This window comes from Herpailurus yagouaroundi, unplaced genomic scaffold (genome assembly GCF_014898765.1).
Source record: "Herpailurus yagouaroundi ecotype Mexico unplaced genomic scaffold, PumYag 216, whole genome shotgun sequence".
In the NCBI taxonomy this organism is placed as follows: domain Eukaryota; kingdom Metazoa; phylum Chordata; class Mammalia; order Carnivora; family Felidae; genus Herpailurus; species Herpailurus yagouaroundi.
In genome coordinates this window covers 5,911,503-5,932,829 of record NW_024412447.1, presented here as the reverse complement: position 1 = coordinate 5,932,829, position 21,327 = coordinate 5,911,503, and the positions used below count along the sequence as shown (strand labels likewise).

General features: G+C 45.6%; 1 protein-coding gene across 16 annotated transcripts in view; it reads right to left on the bottom strand.

The window, feature by feature from the left end:
• The window catches only part of TRRAP (transformation/transcription domain associated protein), a 113,779-nt gene extending 95,987 nt beyond the window's left edge, over positions 1 to 17,792 (bottom strand). For 13 of the 16 annotated variants that reach the window (XM_040455877.1, XM_040455888.1, XM_040455886.1 and 10 more), the window contains exons 1-11: positions 17,630 to 17,762; positions 15,105 to 15,267; positions 14,645 to 14,694; positions 8,939 to 9,049; positions 7,602 to 7,706; positions 6,604 to 6,687; positions 4,999 to 5,055; positions 3,451 to 3,576; positions 2,059 to 2,136; positions 1,776 to 1,864; positions 812 to 908 (exon numbers count right to left, since the gene is read on the bottom strand). In XM_040455877.1, the coding sequence (XP_040311811.1) occupies positions 812 to 908; positions 1,776 to 1,864; positions 2,059 to 2,136; positions 3,451 to 3,576; positions 4,999 to 5,055; positions 6,604 to 6,687; positions 7,602 to 7,706; positions 8,939 to 9,049; positions 14,645 to 14,694; positions 15,105 to 15,204 (897 nt within the window). In that variant the 5' untranslated portion in view covers positions 15,205 to 15,267; positions 17,630 to 17,762. The other 3 variants (XM_040455881.1, XM_040455878.1, XM_040455880.1) reach the window with 3 other exon arrangements.
• Positions 17,793 to 21,327: the final 3,535 nt, after the last annotated feature.

The window sequence follows — 21,327 nt, the reverse complement described above, 5'->3', positions numbered from 1 at the left end:
ATTAAAAAAAAAAAAATCAGAAACAACCCAAATGGTTAGCAACTGTGGAATGGATAAACACAGCCTGGTGCATCCATACCTTGTGGCTATAGACCACACTGTGATCCCCCAAATTCAGGCTGAAGCCCTCACCCTCACTGTGACTAGACCTGGAAACCAGAGTCTTTTGAAGGTAATTAAGATTAAATGGGATCTTGAGAATGAGGCCTTAATCAATATGACTGTGGCCTTAGAAGAGAAAAAGCAATCTCTCACTACCACTCCCCGCCCCGGGCAAGGACACAGCAAGAAAGCAGTGATCCGTAACCCAGGAAGAGTCCTCACCAGAAACTGAACCCAGCCAGAACCTTGATCTTGGCCTTCCCAATCTGCAGAACTGTGAGAAAACTGATTTTTGTTGGCCGAGCCACCCAGTCTATGGTATTTTGTTAGGGAAGCCTAAGCAAACTAAGACGACTATCCACCGATAAAAATAAAATAACAAGGATGAACCTCCGCACTACTGCTAAGTCAAAGAAGCGACACCCAAAAGGTTACCCACACTACCCACCATAGGATCCGTTTTTTTGACATTATGGAAAAGGCAAAACTAGGGGCCACAAAGTCAGTGTTTGCCAGGGACCGAGGAGGAAATGGACAACATATAAAAGGGAATTTTGGGGGTGGTGGGAATGTTCTAGATTTTGGTGTGTTGGGTGGTTACCAACTGTATGAATTTGTCAATTCAAAGAACTGTATACCTACAAAGGGTGAATTTTACTGTGTGTAAATTAGATCTCAGTAAACCTGCCTTAAAAGTCAGTGAACTTACCTGATAAATTCTGATGATATAGGCTAAAAATGACAATGTTTTGATCTGAGCAGCAATAAAATCAGCATACAACTCCTTGTTGTAAAGCTTATGTTGCCTGAATGAGGAATGAATAGAATTTACAATATTAACTCTTAACTCTTTAGGTTATGTTAATATTAATCAAAGCCTACGATAATTACTAAGACCCAAAAGTTTGATTTCTACACAGACAAAAACACAGCACCAACCAGTTCAGATTAACACAAAGGATTTAAAAGCATAAAAAGCAAGCCGTTCTCCAAGCCGCGGCACGGCAGCCATAACGTGCACCCAAACAGCCAACGCCAGACTGATGAACACAGCCAGCAGACTGCATCAGGGGACCAGGGGCTCCATAAAAGACCCCATAAAGGGCCACCGGGGCTTGTTACGGCTGATTAATCTCAGGTCCTGTCTTCCAATGGCTCAGAGCCAGATGGGTTACAGTCAAGAGAGTAAAGTGACAAAGGTCTTAAGAGGAATGCTGTTACATTTGGGGAAAAGCTTCAAGGGGGCCTCGCAAGATGAATATGCACGGTTCACATACTCGGTGGTTAAGGCTGACAGGGAGGGGAAGGGAACGAGGGGGAGAAAACGTTCCAGCACTCGGGCTGAAAGGCACAGCAAGAGCAGGGGCCTGAAAGTGGAGAGGCTTGGATATCCCACAGCTGGGAGTGAGCACAGGAACATGTAACGGGAGCTCTAAATTCACAAGACCCCTAAACCCATGGTTATCAGCTCATCTTTACAGAACAAGGAACTGAAACAACCATTAACATCATGACTGAAACACAAGTTCAAAAAGTCAAAAACGCATATCGCTTTACCAGAACTTTTATCACTCAAAATTTTCGTGTCTTATGAAAGACGACAGTGAGCATATTTTCACTTGGAATTAAAGAACCGTGGCAGTGAGCCATGTCGCCATCCGGAGAAATCTCACCTGGCTTGTGTGGATACCTGAATTGCAATGGTATTCATGATCAAGGGCACAAATTCAGCAACGACATTGTGGATATTCAGTTTGTAGAGCTAAAAGCAAACATATCAGATTTTCATGCTCTTACACTCTGCTATAGCAAAATAATTTGGCATACCAAGAAAAACTCTACATTAGTTGGCACGTGTGCACCACACACGTTCTGTTTGCCACAGAAAATCAGAAATGAATTTTGTCATAAAATAAGAAGCCAAAACCCCAAGAAACTAGTAAGCAGTACACATACCTGATACATTAAAACAACAATAATGGGCAATTCTGCCAACACTTTCAGAGAAAGAGACCCTCTTGGGATGATGGAATGCTGTAAGACAGAAGCAAATGGGGCCAAGGTTATCACCATGGCACTTAAAATAACCCACCACTCAGCATCACCCCAGGGAAACGAAGAGAAAGGAAAATACTGCCACATCTTTGTAAATATCTGTGGTGAAAGATCCAAACCACTTTGAAAATAAAGCACAGAGAACTATCGTTTAATATAAAGGTTTTTACATACTTTCCAACGTCACCACCTATGGTAAAAACATCAGGAAAATTCGTCTAAACTCAGACATTCAAATCACCTGAGGAAACTTTATTTTTTATTTTTTGGGGAAATTTCCAATTAGTATCTATTATTTTACTTAAAAGAACAACAGCAAAAAGTACAAATTTACCCAGCTTTATTCAAAGGTATTTATAAACAGCGCTTACGATAAACATAAGAAAAAATTCACTAGTCTTAACATATTAAGAACTCCCAGCACAGGTGAGGAGAATGTCAGACACAGATCCAGAAGGGGCAACGGACAGGAACAGACAAGCAAGAAAAGAAACACAAAGACGGACATCGAAACCGAGTTCCCAATTCAGGAGGAGAAAAGGAAAGAAAGCTTTCTCTGACATGTAGTTTCCTGTTTATTCTAGCACAAACTGAAACATGCTGCAAAACGATGGCAGTGAAACAGATACAGATGGATAGTATCCTTGGATCAATCCTAATAACACAGCCACAGTAACTGCTCAGTACAGGTTACCTTTACGCCAGACGCTTCAAATACCTCACATCACCTGCAGACAATACTGGCATTACCTTAACAAAATCCCACCAGACGGGCTTGTCAGATAAGGAGATGGAAAATTAAGGACAGAACAAAAGCTATGTACTTTGCTACAGCCAAAAAAGCCTAAGTGGTGGGGCTGGAACATCGTCCCCAAGTTTTAAGCTTCTGTCCTCAGAGCCCATGCTCTCAGGTACTGAATTGCAAATTTATATGCAGCTTAAAGGGACGTCGTCAATGTCAAAGCTAAGGATGGAACAGAGGTCACCTCGTCTGGGCAGCCGCTCTTCCCAACAGAGGATTCTGGATTTGCACTACTGTCTTATCATTTTATCTTCCCATCCACGGTGAGCAACGGTGAGCAACAGTTCACGTTCAGGACTTGCGGGCTGCACAGCAGAACCAGTGACACTCTCAAGCACTCACACGCCTCTGATCTTAACTACCTCAAGTGCTTAGAGGAAAAATCCCCAAAATACACTAAAAATATACGTGAAGAGTACCTCGTTTTTTTCCTCTACCAAGTATAGGAGACATGGATAAAAAACAAAGCAAAATGATGGAAAAAAACTTACTGTTCTTGTCTCACTGTCCTCGCGCTCTGGATTGACTTTCACAGCAATTGTTGTGATCATACCAACCATTTCTGGGGGAGGGACTGTGTTCTCGGGGATCACCTGAGGGTTCTCAAAGTAGCGGTTCTGCATAGAAAGAGCAGAAATCATTCTTCCGAGTCAGACACAATATTCCTCAATGAAACACACCTGACACCTGATGGAGCAAACCCAGTGTTGCACGCTTTTCCGTTGCACTGATGCCATGGTACTTGGGGTCCTCTTTACGGACAAAGAGAACATGACAGGGACATCCTCTACCGTCAACAATGGAAAACAAAAAACTCGCCCAAAGTATTTTCTCCTTTTTTTCCTGGCTGGTAAGAGATCAGGTGCATGGCATTCCATCACTACCTCAGTGGGGGGGGGGGGGGCGATGTAGCCCCTCCCTCTGGTGGTAGGAAACTCAGAGCTAGTCCCCACTGGATCCACTTTCCAAACAGTCTCCTACACATAGATCAAAGACAGGAATGGAAGCAAAACACAGACATTTTTAAAAGCCAGGGCCTCACTGCCATCCTTAGTTCTCAATGCGATTTGGGCTTTAGATTAAATAAGACCACTTCTTATGAAAGGCAGCTTTTCTGACTGAATGGCAAGTGTCAGCACTTGCTAACTCAGTAATAATGATAACTTGACAATTTCAGAATGCAACAAATGAAATTTTATACATTTGTAGATTAAAATCCTTAAAATACCAAAAGGATATTACTTCTTTGATTTTTAAAAAATTCCTTTAAAGCTTAAAAAAAAAATCTTTAGAAAAACTTTGATACACGAACAGATTCATGCAATGATTTTTACCAAAAATTTTTTACCAGTATTACTTGTGATTGTGACAGGAAGTGGAAATTGGGAAAACCAGCATCAAGGAGACAATCCAGGTACACGCACAGGATGGGAAATTATGGGGCCACTAAGAACTATGACTGCTGGCAGAAAAGTGTGTTACAGGATGTTCCAAACTGGTCCCAGGGGCACCATCTATTAGGTGAGAGTAAGGTGGGGAGGAGACCGCCCTCATGCACGCCATGCGCTTTCACACACTGCTGAAGCCACTGAGAAAGACTTCTTTCAATACAGGAAGGAATTTTAATGACACTGAAAAGGAATCTAAAAGCGGACACTACCTCCCAAAAAAACCTCACAATAGGAGTGCAACCATCTTTAAAAAGCGTGAAAAAAGTGAAAAAGTGAAACTTTAATATCAACAGTTGCTTACAAGTGAGAAAATTAGACAATTTACCTTGGGTTTTTTGTTTTTTTGCAAATTTCTACACTAAAACACACTGCTTTTACATAAAAAATGACGTATTTAAACAGTGAAACCGAAAGAACTCCTTTTAAATGGCTGATTTATCAACCTCCATTCTGACCACCACTAAACACTCCTCATCCTCCAATTTGCATTCCCCCCAATTATTCCTTCAACCCAACTATTTCAAATTCCCTTTGGAATGAGGAATAAATGTATACAAATAATAGATTCAAACGATATTAAAAACATACCACTACTTTTGGAAGCTCCTTGTAAATCTGTTTCACAAAATCCAAAAAATGATGAATCTGAAAGTAAAATTTTAAAAAGACAACATAAGAAATTTATAAACAGAAAATACAGTAAGTAACGCAAGTGCTAATACAGGAGTACAAGAACTCATAAAACAGGCAGGAAAAATGTCAGACTCAAATTCCAACAGGCAATGAACGTGAACAGACAAAAAAAGAAATAAGAAGGAAGTTTCTAAATCAGGAAGAGCAAAGGAACAAAAATGAAAATAAATACCACTTATTGCCTTTCAAAAAGTACTACTATCCATGTGAGATGGAATCCAACCAGAGGGAGACTCTCTTATACTACCAAGGGAAGCATGAACCGCTCAAACCCTTCTGGAAATCAACTTAATGACAATCAATATCTCTCAGAAGCATTAAAACATTAACTCGCTTGACTTGATAACTCTACGACAAAACCAGTCTATGAAATAATATGAACTGTAAACAAGATATTTAGCAATAGTCTTAACATAAAAATTCTGCAATACCTTAACTATCTAAAAACAAGGGCATCGTAAGAAAGACTACTACACATCCATTAAAAATCAACTTTGTGGGGCGCCTGGGTGGTGCAGTCGGTTAAGCGTCCAGCTTCAGCCAGGTCACGATCTCGCGGTCCGTGAGTTCGAGCCCCGCGTCAGGCTCTGGGCTGATGGCTCAGAGCCTGGAGCCTGTTTCCGATTCTGTGTCTCCCTCTCTCTCTGCCCCTCCCCCGTTCATGCTCTGTCTCTCTCTGTCCCCAAAATAAATAAAAACGTTGAAAAAAAAATTTTTTTTTAAATTAAAAAAAAAAAAATCAACTTTGTAAAGAATTTTTTACGATCAGGAAAACACTCTTATGTAGGAAATATACATATACATAAGATAGGGACAAGGAACAGAAATCAAGACATCAAAATCGCTTTCTTAAAATGACAGGAATTCTATTTCATCTTTACTCTTTTAACTGCAAAATAATCTACAACATGCATTTACTAAAGTTAACGTTAGAGAAGATACTACCTTAATTATGACTGACAGCAGGTTTAATGCTTACTTTGTAGGTACCAACCACTCTGCTAAGAACTTAACTTTCATACTGAATTCTTCAAGCAATCTTTTGTGGCTATGTCCTGTGAGGGCGCTCATTTTATGGAAAAAGCTCCAAAGGGCTAGGAGCTGACCCAATGCCAATTACAGATGGTCAATTACTGAGTTACAGAGCTGAGATTCCAAGCCAGTTCTGACTTCAGAACCCACATCTCACACCCTTGCAGAGCATACAATGACTGAAGCCTTCCAGCACATCAGACCTGTAAATACCAGAATTACCCAAACAGCCCTGCCAGTTTAGTAGTTTACCACGTTTCAACTAATGTACAAATTCAGCAGAATATTCATATAAACATGGACCAAACAAAAGTCACTGTGAAACCCATAAAGACTTTCCCCCAGACTGAGGCTATCCTTTTCTGGAAAGCAGCATGTCCCATCAATTCTAAAAGAGAGTACACACATTATGCAAAAGAAAAAGCCTGTTGACATACTTTTATAAATGCTATCAGTCTAAACACTTACTTCTTGTGTGATGGGTGGCCTGAACTGTTTGTGTAGCTCGATAATGATTCTTAGACAAATAAGAACATTCTCTTCGTTTTCCGTCTTAAAAAAGAAAAAAAAAAAGCATTTAAAAAGAGTTACACTTCTAAGGTTATTTTAATCTAAAGATCACAGGCTATTTTCTAAGCATTTTTCTGTACACGCACCCAACGTCAGCCAACCCAGATTTCACGTGTTGAACACAGAACACAGTAGCCTCAGACAAGAAGCTTTTGAGGTCTTTGGTGGACCAACGGAAGGGTATCCTGCCAGTGAGCTCTGGAGAGTAACACTTTGGCAAGTCACACCATGAAGGAAGGTCTTAATGGTCCAAAGGACGCTTTCTTGTTGCTTAAAAATGCTGCCAACAGAACTGGTGAGCATCCACCCCGTATTGGACAATCTGCTAAATCCTTTACGCTCTCTGAATGGGGGTGTCCTCCACATCTTACCTATGAGGAAGCTAAGGCTCAGAGAAGGTAAGCAATGAGGCTACCACAGCAGCTAACCCATGGCAGAAGAGGCTCTGAATCCAACTCTATCCCCCTCCAAAGCTCACCCTTCCAAGAGGCCCCGAAATACAACAGAATTCTAAACCCGTTGGGACTAAGCAGCAAGCAAAGTTTTAGAGGTTAACATTAACAGGTATCAGGTGGACTCACCCGAAGAGTTTGAGAAACTCTTTAGCAGCATCTACTGTGCCTGAAGTAGAAGAAAACCAAAGGGCCCTGCACTCTGAGTCTGTCTACCCAAACCTTTCCAAACATTTCCACTATGGCTACTCAATTCCCTGCTGACTCCATGAATCTTCAATTAATATTTCTTAGTAATTTGGTTGGCAAAATGGACATTAAGAAAGTTTTTACTCATGCGAATCACAACTTCAGTGAAAGAGAAGCATGGAATACCAGATTCTACAAGAAGAAAACCACTGAAAGTCTGAATATGGCTAAATAACAAGAATTCTCAAAGATTACCTCTAAAAAGCGAAACATCACAGATAGAACGTTTTTTGTATGAGGACGAAGATGTTCGTTGGTTGGTATCCTGTGAATTATTTCAAGGACCAGTTTCCGCAGTTGCTGGTGAAGAAAAATAAAAAACATAAATATCAAATCCTTCCAAGAATCCCAGAAGAACTCTTTTATACTCTCCAAGTTACACGGCTGTCTGCACCCCACACTGGGAACCACCCAACTACAAGATGGACCCCATTTCAGGAACAGTCTTGTAAATGACTTAAACGTAATCCCAGGTACATACCGCAAACCATTACTTCAAGCTTTCCACAGTCGTGTACCAAATCAACCAAGCCTAACCTTCCCTCTTTGAAAACTTATCACTATTTCCAGCGGAAGGGCACTAGTGTGTGATTGCTGGCTGCATTTGAGATGAAAGAGCACAACACAAACTGAACTTGGTCTGGGATCTCCTTCCATCATGTGTTTGGTTCCTATGATCCTCTCCCTGGTTGATTCTCTTGGGCCCGAGGACTGACTGCATCACAAGCTGACTAAGCTTCTGGAGTACGACTGTGGAGTCAACAACTAAAAGGTAGGTCAAATGTGTAGATCTTCAACTGGTACAACATAAAAATGCTTTGTTTAGCATTATGTTAACTTTTAAAGAGTTATTTTTAAGAGACATGCACTGAAATATTTATAGAAGAAATTATGATGAGACAGTCTTAAAATGATCAAGGTGGGGGGGGGGGGGTGCAAAGCACGGGGGCGGGTACAGATAAAACAAAACTGGCCAGAAGTTACGAGAATGGACACTAAGAGTAGATGAGGCACTAGCTATGGAGAGGGTCACCTAAGGGATCACTCCCTCTTTTTGTGGATATATGAACTCGTCTATAATACACAGTGTATACATGTCACCAGTCAGCAAAAGTAAAGAATTAAAACCAAGACATTTAACTGAAGAGGCATGGTTTGGGACAAAACTATCCTTACGTGACAAAACCTCTCCTACTCTATTTATTATTTTTTAATGTTTATTTATTTTTGAGAGAGAGACAGAGACAGAGACAGAGTGTGAACAGGGGAGGGGCAGAGAGAGAGGGAGACACAGAATCTAAAGCAGGCTCCAGGCTCTGAGCGGTCAGCACAGAGCCCGACGTGGGGCCCAAACCCATGAATGGCAAGACCAGACCTGAGCTGAAGTCAGACGCTTCACCAACTAAGCCACCCAGGTGCCCCAAAACGTCTCTTATTTTAAAGTGGAACCCTAAGTTTTCTCACTTGTTTTAATTCATAAATGCTTGCAAGCCAACATTTTCTCTGCTCGCTGACATTTCTGAACAGATTACCTGGGCTGGTTTCTCCTGAAGAAACTGGACCTCCCCATCTTGAAGAAATGTGAGAAATCGGGGGATGATGTGCTCGAGGAATGTGGAATATTGAGGAGATGATGTGACATTCTAATTAGGCAAAGATAAAAGAAAACCCCGTTAAGTCTGCGTATTTTCATATTTTCATTTCCCATTCACCCTATAACCTCAAAAGAGAAAACCCTTTAGCGATGCCAACAGTAATTTTTAGTGCTTTTAGGGGCTTTTGTGATTGAAGTTTTAAAACTTTAAAAAAAATTTTTTTTAATGTTTGTTTATTTCTGAGACAGAGAGAGACAGAGCATGAGTGGGAGAGGGGCAGGGAGAAGGAGACACAGAATCCAAAGCAGGCTCCAGGCTCTGAGCTGTCAGCACAGAGCCCGACACGGGGCTTGAACTCATAAACCGTGAGATCATGACCTGAGCCAAAGTCGGTCGCTCAACCGACTGAGCCACCCAGGGCCCCTAAAATTTTTTTTTTTTAACGTTTATTTTTGAGACAGAGAGAGACAGAGCATGAACGGGGGAGGGGCAGAGAGAGAGGGAGACACAGAATCGGAAGCAGGCTCCAGGCTCTGAGCCATCAGCCCAGAGCCCAACGCGGGGCTCGAACTCACGGACCGCGAGATCGTGACCTGAGCTGAAGTCAGACGCTTAACCAACTAAGCCACCCAGGCGCCCTTAAAGTTTTTTTTTTTTTTTTTAATGTTTATTTATTTTTGAGAGAAAGAGTGAGACGGAGCATGAGAGGAGGAGGGCCAGAGAGAGGGAGACGCAGAATCAGAAGCAAGCTCCAGGCTCCGAACTGTCAGCACAGAGCCCGACACAGGGCTCAAACCACAGACCACGAGAATAGGACCTGAGCCGAAGTCGGACGCCCAACTGAATGAGCCACCCAGGCGCCCCTGGGGTCTCGTGATTGCAGTTTTAAATTAATTAAAATGAACACTGCATCTGAAATCCAATTTAAGAGCCCAAATGTTAACATTTACTGTTAAAAGTAGAAATACTAGCACTGTGGAAAATGTGGAACTCAGAGCCTGCTCTAGAAGGTGGCTGTGCCACCACCTGAGTAAGAAACTTCTGAAAGGTCATTTAGCTTCTAGACCTTACTTTCTTCAGGTGGAAAACAAAGAGCCTAAACACACTGACACCTCTTTCTAATCTGAAGCTAATTTACTGGTTAGATCTACATTAATTGGATTATAACCCAACCTAATCCATTATTTATCCCAGCACTGATTCTAAAAGAACAGAAAATGAAACTACAGTCTGGAGACCGTGCAGTAAAATGGCTCCTAGAGCACTTTCTGGAACTCACTCAGGAAGTGGGAACCTTGGGCAGTTACTCAGCCTCTGTGCCTCAGCATCCCCATCTGTTGAGTATCCTATTATTTCCTGATGTAAGTAATCATGTAAAGACTACATGAGTTAATTTACAATGCAGCAAATGCTCTGTGGTAAATGCTCAATAAATGTCATCTGGTGTTATTACCAGAGCGCCGTGCTATGGTAATATATATTTTTTTTATTCTTTCTCTCTTGGTCCTCACGAGGCCAACGTAAGTATTGTCTCCATTTCTCAGATAAAGAAGCTCAGAGAGGTTATAAACGTTGCTGAATGTCAGTCCATCTGTAAGCTTTAGAAGTGGATGCAAATTAAGTCTAACAGCCAAGTCCCCTCCCCTGCTAAGGCCTCACTTGCTCATGCAACAAATTCTCATTGAGGATTCTATCACGTGCTCTGCGGGGATACAATGCAGAAAGTAGATACAATTCGTGCCCTCAGAGATGGGGAAGGCAGTCACGTGCTGGGAAGACCGATAAAGAACAATACAGAATTATGATGGAGGAGGTAATGGCAACTAAGGGCACATCTATAAATGGGACACAATGTAGTGAATGGAACCAAGGGCAGAGAACCCTTCCCCAAGAAGCCATGTTTACGCTCAAACCTAAAAGGTGAGCAGGAGTTAGCCATGTGAAAAAGTGGAAAAGGACAAGGTTTGAAAAAAAACATACACAAAGGCACAAAATTATGAGAAAGCCTGGGTGTAAAAGGCACTAAAACTAGTTCCTAATGGGAGGGACGGGAGCAAGGGACTAAGTGGTTAAATTGTTTCTATCGCAAGAAGCATCTGGGCAGTTAACTAAATGCAAGTGTCTCAAACTCCAGACACTGATCTGGGCTGAAAATAAAAGTGTAGGGTTGTCTATCACACTAAGGTAATCTTGGAAGGGGAATCTACGAAGGGTAAGACAGAGGAAAAGGTGAAAACCAGAAAAGAGTGCGGTCCCATGCAAAAATAACGCCTGAGCACCACCAGGTTCCCAGGGCGAACCCAGGGCTCCATTCACACAGTACGCCGTGGGGGACCCCACCGTGCCTTGCAGCTCCCCCCAAGCAGACTATGAATTCACTGGGAGCAGGAACTGTGTTTGTCACCTCTCATGCCTAGAGCTTAAGACTTTTTAGGGAGATGCCCACATTCAAGGGCATAAGGTAGAAGATTCATGCTGGAACATTACCAAGGTTACCAAGAAATCCAGCTCATCTGCACATAAGCCCATTAGCAACCACGGATTCCATAGCTCTCAAAACGTCAGTTTCAAATTTCTCCCATAAAAAAAATTCAACAAGATGCCCCGTTGTGCTCCCAGCATTACAACTTAGCCCCCAGCTCTTTTTTTTTTTTTTAATTTTTTTTTCAACGTTTTTATTTATTTTTGGGACAGAGAGAGACAGAGCATGAACGGGGGAGGGGCAGAGAGAGAGGGAGACACAGAATCGGAAACAGGCTCCAGGCTCCGAGCCATCAGCCCAGAGCCCGACGCGGGGCTCGAACTCACGGACCGTGAGATCGTGACCTGGCTGAAGTCGGACGCTTAACCGACTGCGCCACCCAGGCGCCCCCAGCCCCCAGCTCTTTGATCCATATGAATTTTTCATGCGAGTTCTAACTCAAAGCTTTTATTTTCTGTCCTGAAAGATGGTCCATACGACATTTACTTAGATCACATTTTTATTCCTAAGTGCTTGAGTCAATTTCTAAGGCTCCTGAAAGCACTGGAATTTTTTTTAATTTCACTCGTCCCATTCAGACTTTCTTCCAGGGTGGAAATGGTGGCAATACAGAATTACCTACTGATGCTCATCCTAGTATTTAATTCTTTGAAGGGCTTAGTTTTCTGGATTTTACTTAAGGCAAACGTTCATATCATACAGATTTCAAAAGTCACTATTTTAAAAAGCCCGAAGTATACTGCTTTGGTAAACGTTTAGTTCTCTGGATTGAATCAACGCACCCGGGACCAAAGTCCAAAATTAACTTGCTAACAGCGAGAAATGAAACAAGAGGCAAAGGGGCCAGGCACTTAATCCGGATAGCCTCGTGCCCACACTCAGAGGCCGGATTCAAGTGCTTGTTTCTGCAGGTTCACGAGACCCTCCATGACTTGATCCTCTCAAACCCACTGGGGCTGTGGTTCTCACTTACCAGCTCTGCCAAAAACGCAGAACACAGGCCTATATCATGTCCTCCCTTCCACCTCTTTTTTTAGTTTTTTTGTGTTTTGTTTTTAACAGCTTGCGTTAGCAGCTTGGGCAGAAAAGAAAGCTCTTTAGCTCAATCTCTAAATATCTCAGGATTTTTTTTTTTTCCCAGCTCAGTTCAGGGCAACAAGTCCTTAACGTCTACTTAGAACAAAACTACCAAAGAAAAACTCCCACCAAATGGAAATACTCCCCATTACTACAGATCCTAGGGGATCTGATTCATCCCCACTGATTCCGACCTTTGCAATTCAAATGACCACGTAAGAAGCTAGAAACATTTTGTTAATTACATGAACTCTCTGAGAAAAGTTTTATTATCTCCACACAAAAAGTAAGAAATGTGACCTTCTCTTTTGCCTATGAAACTAACAGCACCAGACTAACCATAAAGTTGGACAAAACATGAGAGAACAGTTTTCAGGTGCTGGACAAGGGCCACGATCTCCAGAGGGGAGATTACATGGCCACCACGGCTCTCTGCTCAGGCACGGATGCCCTGACGGGCTCGGCACGCTGGCGCCCAAGGATGGTATGATGGTCCTGCTGAGCTGAGGAGCAAACACCAGAGTTTCAGGCAGTTCAGGTGGCTGGAACCTGCAAAGGAGAACCCCAGAGAAACAGGAAGTACAGGGGATGGTCTTCTCTGAGTCCTTGAGACCTTGACTGAGGGCTGAGCTGCACGTCCAGGTAAGAGGAGGTAACGCTACCTGCAGCTCACCAAGAGGGGCAAAGACCCATCAGGGGTCTAGCAGTGCTGGAGGATGTTGTGGGTCCAGCCTGGCCACACTGCACTTTCTTAACACCTCTTTCTCACCCCAGACACCCAGCTGAGCAAGGTCCCTGCCCTAGAGTAAAGCCTCTAAACAAGCAAAGCCTCAAATCAACTTCTGATGATATCACCTGGAGCTGGAGTTTGGAGGCTAAATTCCACTGACTCAGAGAGACCTGGGGACCATCTCAGCCTTCCCACAGGTCCTCCATACCATAGCATAAAACCAAGCCTCTGCAGGTTCGAGGAGATCAGCCGGCCACTGAACTGCCTACCACAATCAACAAATCAGCACTCTTCAGAGGGAGGGAACGGAAGAAGCTAGAGTCCCTACGTTTCACATACAATATTCAGCATACTCAAAAAGTCCCAGACGTGCGAAGAGGCAGGATCATGTGACCCCCAGATTTACTCAAGACTTGAATGCAGTCATTTTAAACATGTTCCAAGAACAAAATGGGCATTAATGAACGATGATCATCTCCGTGAAGACCCAAAATCTAAAAAGAAGAACCAAATGGAAGTTCCAAAACTGAAAGGACAATAACTGAAATAATACAAAAAATAAACTGAAATTTTAAAACATCTCAGCAGTTGGGGCGCCTGGGTGGCTTGGTCGGTTAAGCGTCCGACTTCGGCTCAGGTCATGATCTCACGGTCCGTGAGTTCGAGCCCCACGTCGGGCTCTGTGCTGACAGCTCAGAGCCTGGAGCCTGTTTCCGATTCTGTGTCTCCCTCTCTCTCTGCCCCTCCCCTGTTCATACTCTGTCTCTCTCTGTCTCAAAAATAAATAAACGTTAAAAAAAAAAATTAAAGAAAAAAACATCTCAGCAAACTGGAGAGGACACAAAACACTGTGACCCTGAAGGCAGGCAGTAGAAATTATCCAATCTAAAGAACACAGACAAGACAGACTGAAGAAAAGTGCACAGAGACCTAACATGACGCTATAAAACCGTGGAATGTGAGACTCAGAAGAGAGAAACTGCTCAAGGTCACGGAAGTGATTAAGTAACAGAGCCACAACGGACTTCCAGCTCTCACTCCACCTGTTATTATGTGAATACAACAAATCTACCACACAAGTGTGAGCGCATCCTGAAAGCATATGCCTCAAAACGAAAACAAGTTCAACCACCAAAACCAAAGCAACATTCCTCAACATCACTTGAAGTTCACGGTCACTAGGTGAGGAAGTTGGACAATACTGTGTGCAGGTCAAATTTCAGTTCTGAAATGCAACAGGTCACACTAACAGAGAGAACGATTTCTGACTTACTAGTAAGATTGACAGAGGAGCAGTTGGAAAGCACATGTGAATATTCAGCTCACAAGAAAAAAAAATAAATTAAGCTCATACCTCAAAATTTTCACTAACTTCTTGCATCATTTTTAACTTTGTTTCATCAGCTGTAAATGACAAAACAAGTCATCAGGTAATTGAAATTATGTTAAGGGTCTTCAGAAAATGATAAGATTTAGGGAGTTAAGAGAAGCAATCAGATCTTATCAGTTTGACTGTCATGGTCCAACAGAAGGCACATAACTTGTTCCCTACCACCAGTCACACACACACTCATACTCCCAGACATACATGTGCATGCACAGACAAGGGCACAGATATGTACATACATACACACACACACGTGTGCCTCTTTGGGGCTCCAGCCAGCAATGCTCATCACTTTGCTTCTCCACAAGGCAGGGAATGGGAAAATTAGGATAAAAGCTGACATTACTATTTATCTCCAGGTGCATGTCACTTGAACGGAACAGAATGAGTCCCGATAATGTACTTCTTAACAACAGAATTGACTCACGTGTATTTACATCCGTGAGAGCTGCCACGAACTGAAGGTATTTTTTCATCAGAGTGGTTTGGTCAACCACCGTGGCCCCTTGTGTTGCAACAAATGCCATTTTTTTTTTTTCAGCCGGTTGGTTTCTCAAGAGAAAGGTATCAGGTCCATGAGTTCACCCAGCCTATGAAAAGAAGCACATGGTCTGTCAACTTATTAAAGGCACAGGCTCACAATCTATATGGAAAATCTTACCTAAATAACTACATTAAACTAAATACTTTTTAGTTAACCCAGAATACTATTCATTCTGCTTTTTGGAAAATGAAATTTACTTATATCCATTTTATCTATTAACTTCTAAACATGATTTTTATAAATAGACGTCCCCCTCTCCCCCTTACTGTATATCTTTCTTTCCCTAGGCCAGGGGTTGGCAAACTCTCTATAAGCCAGAAAGTAAACATTTTAGCCTTTTTAGTCTCTATCACAACACTTAACTCTGTTATAGCCAATAAACAGCCATGGACAACCCACAGATGAAAAATCATGGCTCTGATCCAGAGAACTTTTATTTATGGACACCGAAATTTCAATTTCATATAATTCTAAAATGTCATGAAACATTCTTCTTCTGTGGATTTTTTCTCAACCATTTAAAAATGTAAAAACCGGGGTGCCTAGGTGGCTCAGTCGGCTAAGTGTCCAACTTTGGCTCAGGTCATGATCTCGCAGTTCGTGGGTTCGAGCCCCACATTGGGCTCTGTGCTGACCGCCCAGAGACTGGAGCCTGCTTTGGATTCTGTCTCTCCCTCTCTCTCTGCCCCTCCCCCATGGGTACTCGGTCTCTCTCTCTCTCAAAAATAAATAAAACATTAAAAAAATAATAAAAAAGGTAAAAAGCATTCCTAGTTCACAGGCTATATAAAAACACACAGCTGAGGGGCGCCTGGCTGATTCAGTCAGTAGAGCATGAGACTTTCGGTCTCTGGGGTGTGAGTTCGAGCCCCACGTTGGGTGCAGAGGCGTAGAGATCACTTAAAAATAAAAATCCTAAAAAAGAAAACAAAAACAAACACAGGCAGCTGACTGGATTTGGCAACCTCTATCCTAGGTGATTGGTTCTCAAACTTCAGTGTGCACTAAGATCACCAGGTGCCAAAGACGGACTTCCAAGCACTACCCAGAGACTGGTTCAGTGAGGGGCCCAGGAAGCTGTAAATTTTGTTTGCAGCTGGCACAAAGTAGGTACTTAGAAAATACTCCTTCAATGAATGAATGCATGCATGCTTCAGGTCGTTGATGACCACACTTCAGGAGCTACCTCTCCAGGCTGACACTTGGTTTGAATTTTAAGAGCCCTCACAGAAGTATCTTGAGAACCTGATGAATTTGCTTTTACCCATCTTCCTTGTGTATAGAACTGTTTAATTCCACTGGGCACGAAGCCGCAGTTTCAGGACTTAATTTGCTTCTTCTGCCGACCTTTGAAAAGCCCTGCCTACCGGATGCACTCCCTTGCAGCTCACACTTGGTGCCCCAAGTGATGGGGACACCCTGACTCCACAAAGCCTCTTCTGGCCACGGTCTCCGAGACCACCAAAAAAAGCACTTGGATGCAGAAAAGACGCCGAGAGGTGCTCTATCCCGCTCCTCCTGCTCCGGGCAGGAAAACTCATGGAGACAGAAGAGGGGGATTCCTTCAGCCCTGCTGGAAGACCTGACTACTTACTGCTTCCTCTTTCGGGCATTTCACCGAATGCCCCCATATTCTCATCCCTGGGGACCCGAGAGTCAGGGTGAGGGCCTCTCTGTGCCTACGAAACTTCGGGTCGTGCCCAAACTCCTTGGACCCCCTTTTTCACCGAAGTCAACTCTTCCATCGCCCGGGGCCCCAAGAGGCCAGGCCCCGCGTTCTGCTGGGCCTGGGGGTGAGGGTGAGGGTGGGAGGTGGGCTGAGGAGGGAAAACGGCCCATTCCGCCCGTCTGCGGGAGAGCAGCTTGATGATGCCGCCGGCCCTGGGCCCGACGGAAGCCCGCGTCCCGGCCCAGGTGGGAAGGCCAGAGCCGGCGTCGCGCCCGCGCACAGACAAACGGCCCGGCCGCCCCGCCCCGCCCCGCCGCGCCGCGACTGAGGCGGCGCCGCCGGACCAGAGGGGGCGCTGTCGTCGCCGCTACCTTCGCTCTCCGCGCCGGGCCGGACGAGCCAGGGGCCTGCGTGGAGGCCGCGAGGTGCCAGGCTGGCCCGGGGCGCCTCCGGGGGAACGGGGCCCCAACCTCACGCTCTCTCTTCCCGGTCTCAAACGGCTCTCCGCTTCCCTCCTTTTGTCGTCGTCCCCGGGCACCCAGCGTCCGCCCTCCAAGCCGTGCTACGGCGAGCGCCGAGGGCCAATTCCCGCTCCGCTAGCCGTCCGCCTCCCAGAGCTCCCCAGCGCCGCCAGGCAGCCGGAGGCTACAGGGCGGCCGCCGGCCCCCGCCTCCCGGGCTGGACCCCGGTGGGGGCTGGGATGGGGGGCTCCTAGGGGGACCCGGCGTACGGAGCCTACCTCTGTCGCTCCGCGGAGCCGCCGCACAGGCCTCCCCACGCCGGGCCCCCGCCGCACTGGTCCGGGCAGCAGCGCGAGCCTCCTGGGGGCGTTCCGCTGCCCTCCCTCGCCTGCCTGCGCCTGCCCGCGATTACCCTCACCTCGGCGGCCGGCCTCCTGCAGCTCCAGCCCGCGACCCCCAGCGAAGCCCTCGCAGCCACAGCCGCCGTGCAGTCCCGCCCCCGCTTAAAGCGGCCGCGCCCGCCGCGGGTGAAATAGGCCCGGGCGCGCCGCCCCCAAGTGGGTGCGGCCTGGGCAGGCGGCGGGAGCAGGGAGGGGCGTTGCGCCCGGGTGGGCCAGCCCGGGCCTTTAAACCTCCGCCTGCGTGGGCGGGGCCGCCGGCAAGGTTGGAGTGGGCAGGCAGGTGGCGGGAGTCTTTGGGCTCCTGCTGCCCTAAATCTGACCTCAGGAGCCAGGCCTGGAGAGGGTAGGGTAGGGACATCGGGGGCTGCTGCAGGGCGGTGGGCCCCCAAGGGGCTTCCTTAGGAGGCGGCGGTCAGGCCCGGGAAGAGTCCATCCCTGAATTGAACGTGGCAGTGGGGCGGGGTTTTCTCCCCCACCTCCTTCCTTTTCTGGGGTAGTTCTTAACCCAGTGGAAAGGTGGAGGCAAGCAGAGGCCTTGGAAAGGCGAAGGCTGGAAAACAAGGAAAGCCCTGGTGTTCTGCTCGGAGATTGTCGGCCTGATCATTTGTTCTGCGGCTACATCACCCAGAGGCTGGACCGCGCAGAGGATCTCTGTCACCTCATACCTGGCGGGCATATGTCTCTGGACCAGGATAGAGCAGTGATGAGAAGGAAGGGGAGTGGGGCATAACGCCCTGATGCCCAGGTGAGATGGCGTGGGCTGGACCAAGGGGCCTTAGAAGGGAAAAGTATTGTTGGGCCTCACCTACGACTCTATCTAGGATAGTGGTTGAATAGTGAACTGCTCCTGGTAACCCATGGTTAGGTGGACAGAGCATTAAAGTGATGACTTCTCTCCACCACTTCCAGGACCTGTAATCGCTAAGTTACCAAAGTCTTGTATCCCCTTCCCAGACACATTTCACACCTCATAATAAAGGCAACTTGTAACGCCTGCAAGAAATCCTGAAGCTCTATTCGGAAGCATGCTCCTTGCTTGTTTAACATTGCTACCCAAGAACAATCCTCTATTGAAGTGCTGGAATTTTAAGTGGATGCATTTGGTGTCACTTATTTCTACCCTGGGAGAAATAAAATGGGTCAGAACACCTTTTCCACTGTGGAAAAAGTTGCAACCAAAATCACTCCCCACCCCCAAAAGTAATCAGTCCAAAGTTGGGGAAGGTTGAATAATGTGAGAGCTGAAATCAGTGTGCAAACACTTTGTTGTTTAATATTGTTTAGTGGGAAGGGGGTAGAGAAAAAAGCAGAGGGTAGACATCTTTTGATAAGTTTCAGATGAATTGCACAAGCTAGAGACCTATAGTTAAGCCTAGCTCTAACATTGGCTAAATCCCTACACTTCCCACGGCCCCAGCTTCTCCTAGCAAGGTACCCAAATTACTGTAATGTTTTTATCTCTTTTCTTGTCTCTCCCCTGAATTAGAGGTCAGAGACAGTGTCAACTCTATCCCTATCAGGTAAATTAGATCCATGCCTCCTCTGCTTAAAACCCTCCAAAGTCTTTTCAGCTCATCTTCATTCCCTGGGCCTATGTACCTCCCAACCTCATTCTTCATATTCTAGCCACGGTGGCCTGCCTTACTATGCATCATGCCCACCTTTGTGCCTCAGAGGCACAGAGCTGGCTCTTTGTCATCCTTGACGAGCTCAAATGTTACCTCCTCAGAGAGAATCTTCTTAAGATCCAATATAAGAAAACCACTGTTCCTTCCACCTCTCATTCACTGTCTCATAATACTGTATTTTCCCCCAGTAGCCTCACAGTCTGAGTATCAGTTTCAGGGTGGCCTTGCATTTGGCTTCTGTGACATAGATACGACTATGTGTGACTACTGTAACGTTATTCAATGCAATACAGATACACATAAAAAAATCTTATTATTTTGTTTTCTGCATTTAGTTCATTTATTTAAAAAGATTTTTAAAGACCTTATTTTTTTTTATTTTTTTTTCAACGTTTTTTATTTATTTTTGGGACAGAGAGAGACAGAGCATGAACGGGGGAGGGGCAGAGAGAGAGGGAGACACAGAATCGGAAACAGGCTCCAGGCTCCGAGCCATCAGCCCAGAGCCCGACGCGGGGCTCGAACCCACAGACCGCAAGATCGTGACCTGGCTGAAGTCGGACGCTTAACCGACTGCGCCACCCAGGCACCCCTAAAGACCTTATTTTTAAATAATCTCTACACCCAACATGGGGCTCAAACTTAACAACCCTAAGGTCAAGAGTCATACACTCTACCCACTGAGCCAGCTTGGAGCCCCTGCATTTAGTTTGTTTTAAAAGAAACTAATAACCAGATCTTTGAATAATGTTAAATAGTTAAATATCTGAATCTCAGTTTCTAACCTTAACAAACTTTTTTTTCCAAGCACAATTTTCTTCTCAGTTCCTGATGGACAAGCACAACTTTCCCAGGTCTGTAAGCAATTCTAATGATGACAGCCAACACTGATTGAGTGCAATGTCCAAAGCACTGTTCTAAGCATTAACTCCTTTAATCCTGGCAACATATGTCATAGGGAGTATTTCCGTTTTCAAGAAAAGGAAAGTGAGGCACTGAGAGGAAGTGACTTTCCCAAGGTCACATAACTCTCAGGAAGGATCCAAAGTCTCCCGGTTCCTAGGCCTGGTACTGTCCCCATGCTGGTGACTGATGCTTCTGTGGAGTGACACCTACTAGCATTTTTAACTTTATGGGGGAAGGAGAGCTCACTCCAATCTGTTCCCCCTCCATCAAGGTGAGATGGCAGTGTGGCCAGCGGGCCCATCCTCAGTGGAGACCACAGCTGTCACAGAGACAGAGGCCATACCTATAGGTGCCTTCACTCCCATGCTGCAATTCAAGTAGTGGCCCATCAGTGCCCACCAGGCCAGAGGGGCCATCCAACCCCCACCCCCACCCCCACCCCCTCTGGGTGGGATCCCTTGCCCAAGTACAGAGGAAAGCAAAGGCAGAGCTGAGACAGAGATCCTGGTAACCAGTGTCCAGTCTTCAAGGCCAGACAGGCAGAGCCACCTTCCAGAAGGAAAGATATGTTCCGCTCTGTTAAGGCAGGTGGAAGCGCCTGCCTAGGCCAAGGCGTGTCCAAGGAGGGGCCTGGTCACTCCTTGCAGTTCTCTGAGTGTCACAAGGCCCTCAGTGACAGCTAGGGCCCTGGTGTGAGCACGAGCCCATTTTACAGCAAGCACAGAGAGGAACGTCATGTCTCAGGGTGGGCACCTGAGCCCCTCTCTCCGGGAGGATATGAGGCGTTTGCAGACCCTTCCAGCGTCTGGCACACAGTGAGAGCTCCAAGCGAACGAGGAGCCGCATCTCCAAATCGTGTGCGTCAAGAGGGAAAATGGCACCTGGAGTAGAACCGAAAGGGGCCTGCGCGCGGCTTTGCAGCGGTGCGCGCGCCTCAGGGGACGCTGAGTCAGCCGGCGGGCGCGGACGCGGGGCGCTGAGAGGAGGGGAGGATCGTGGGGAGGATCGTGGGGAGGAGAGGAGTAGAGGGAGAAGAGGGGA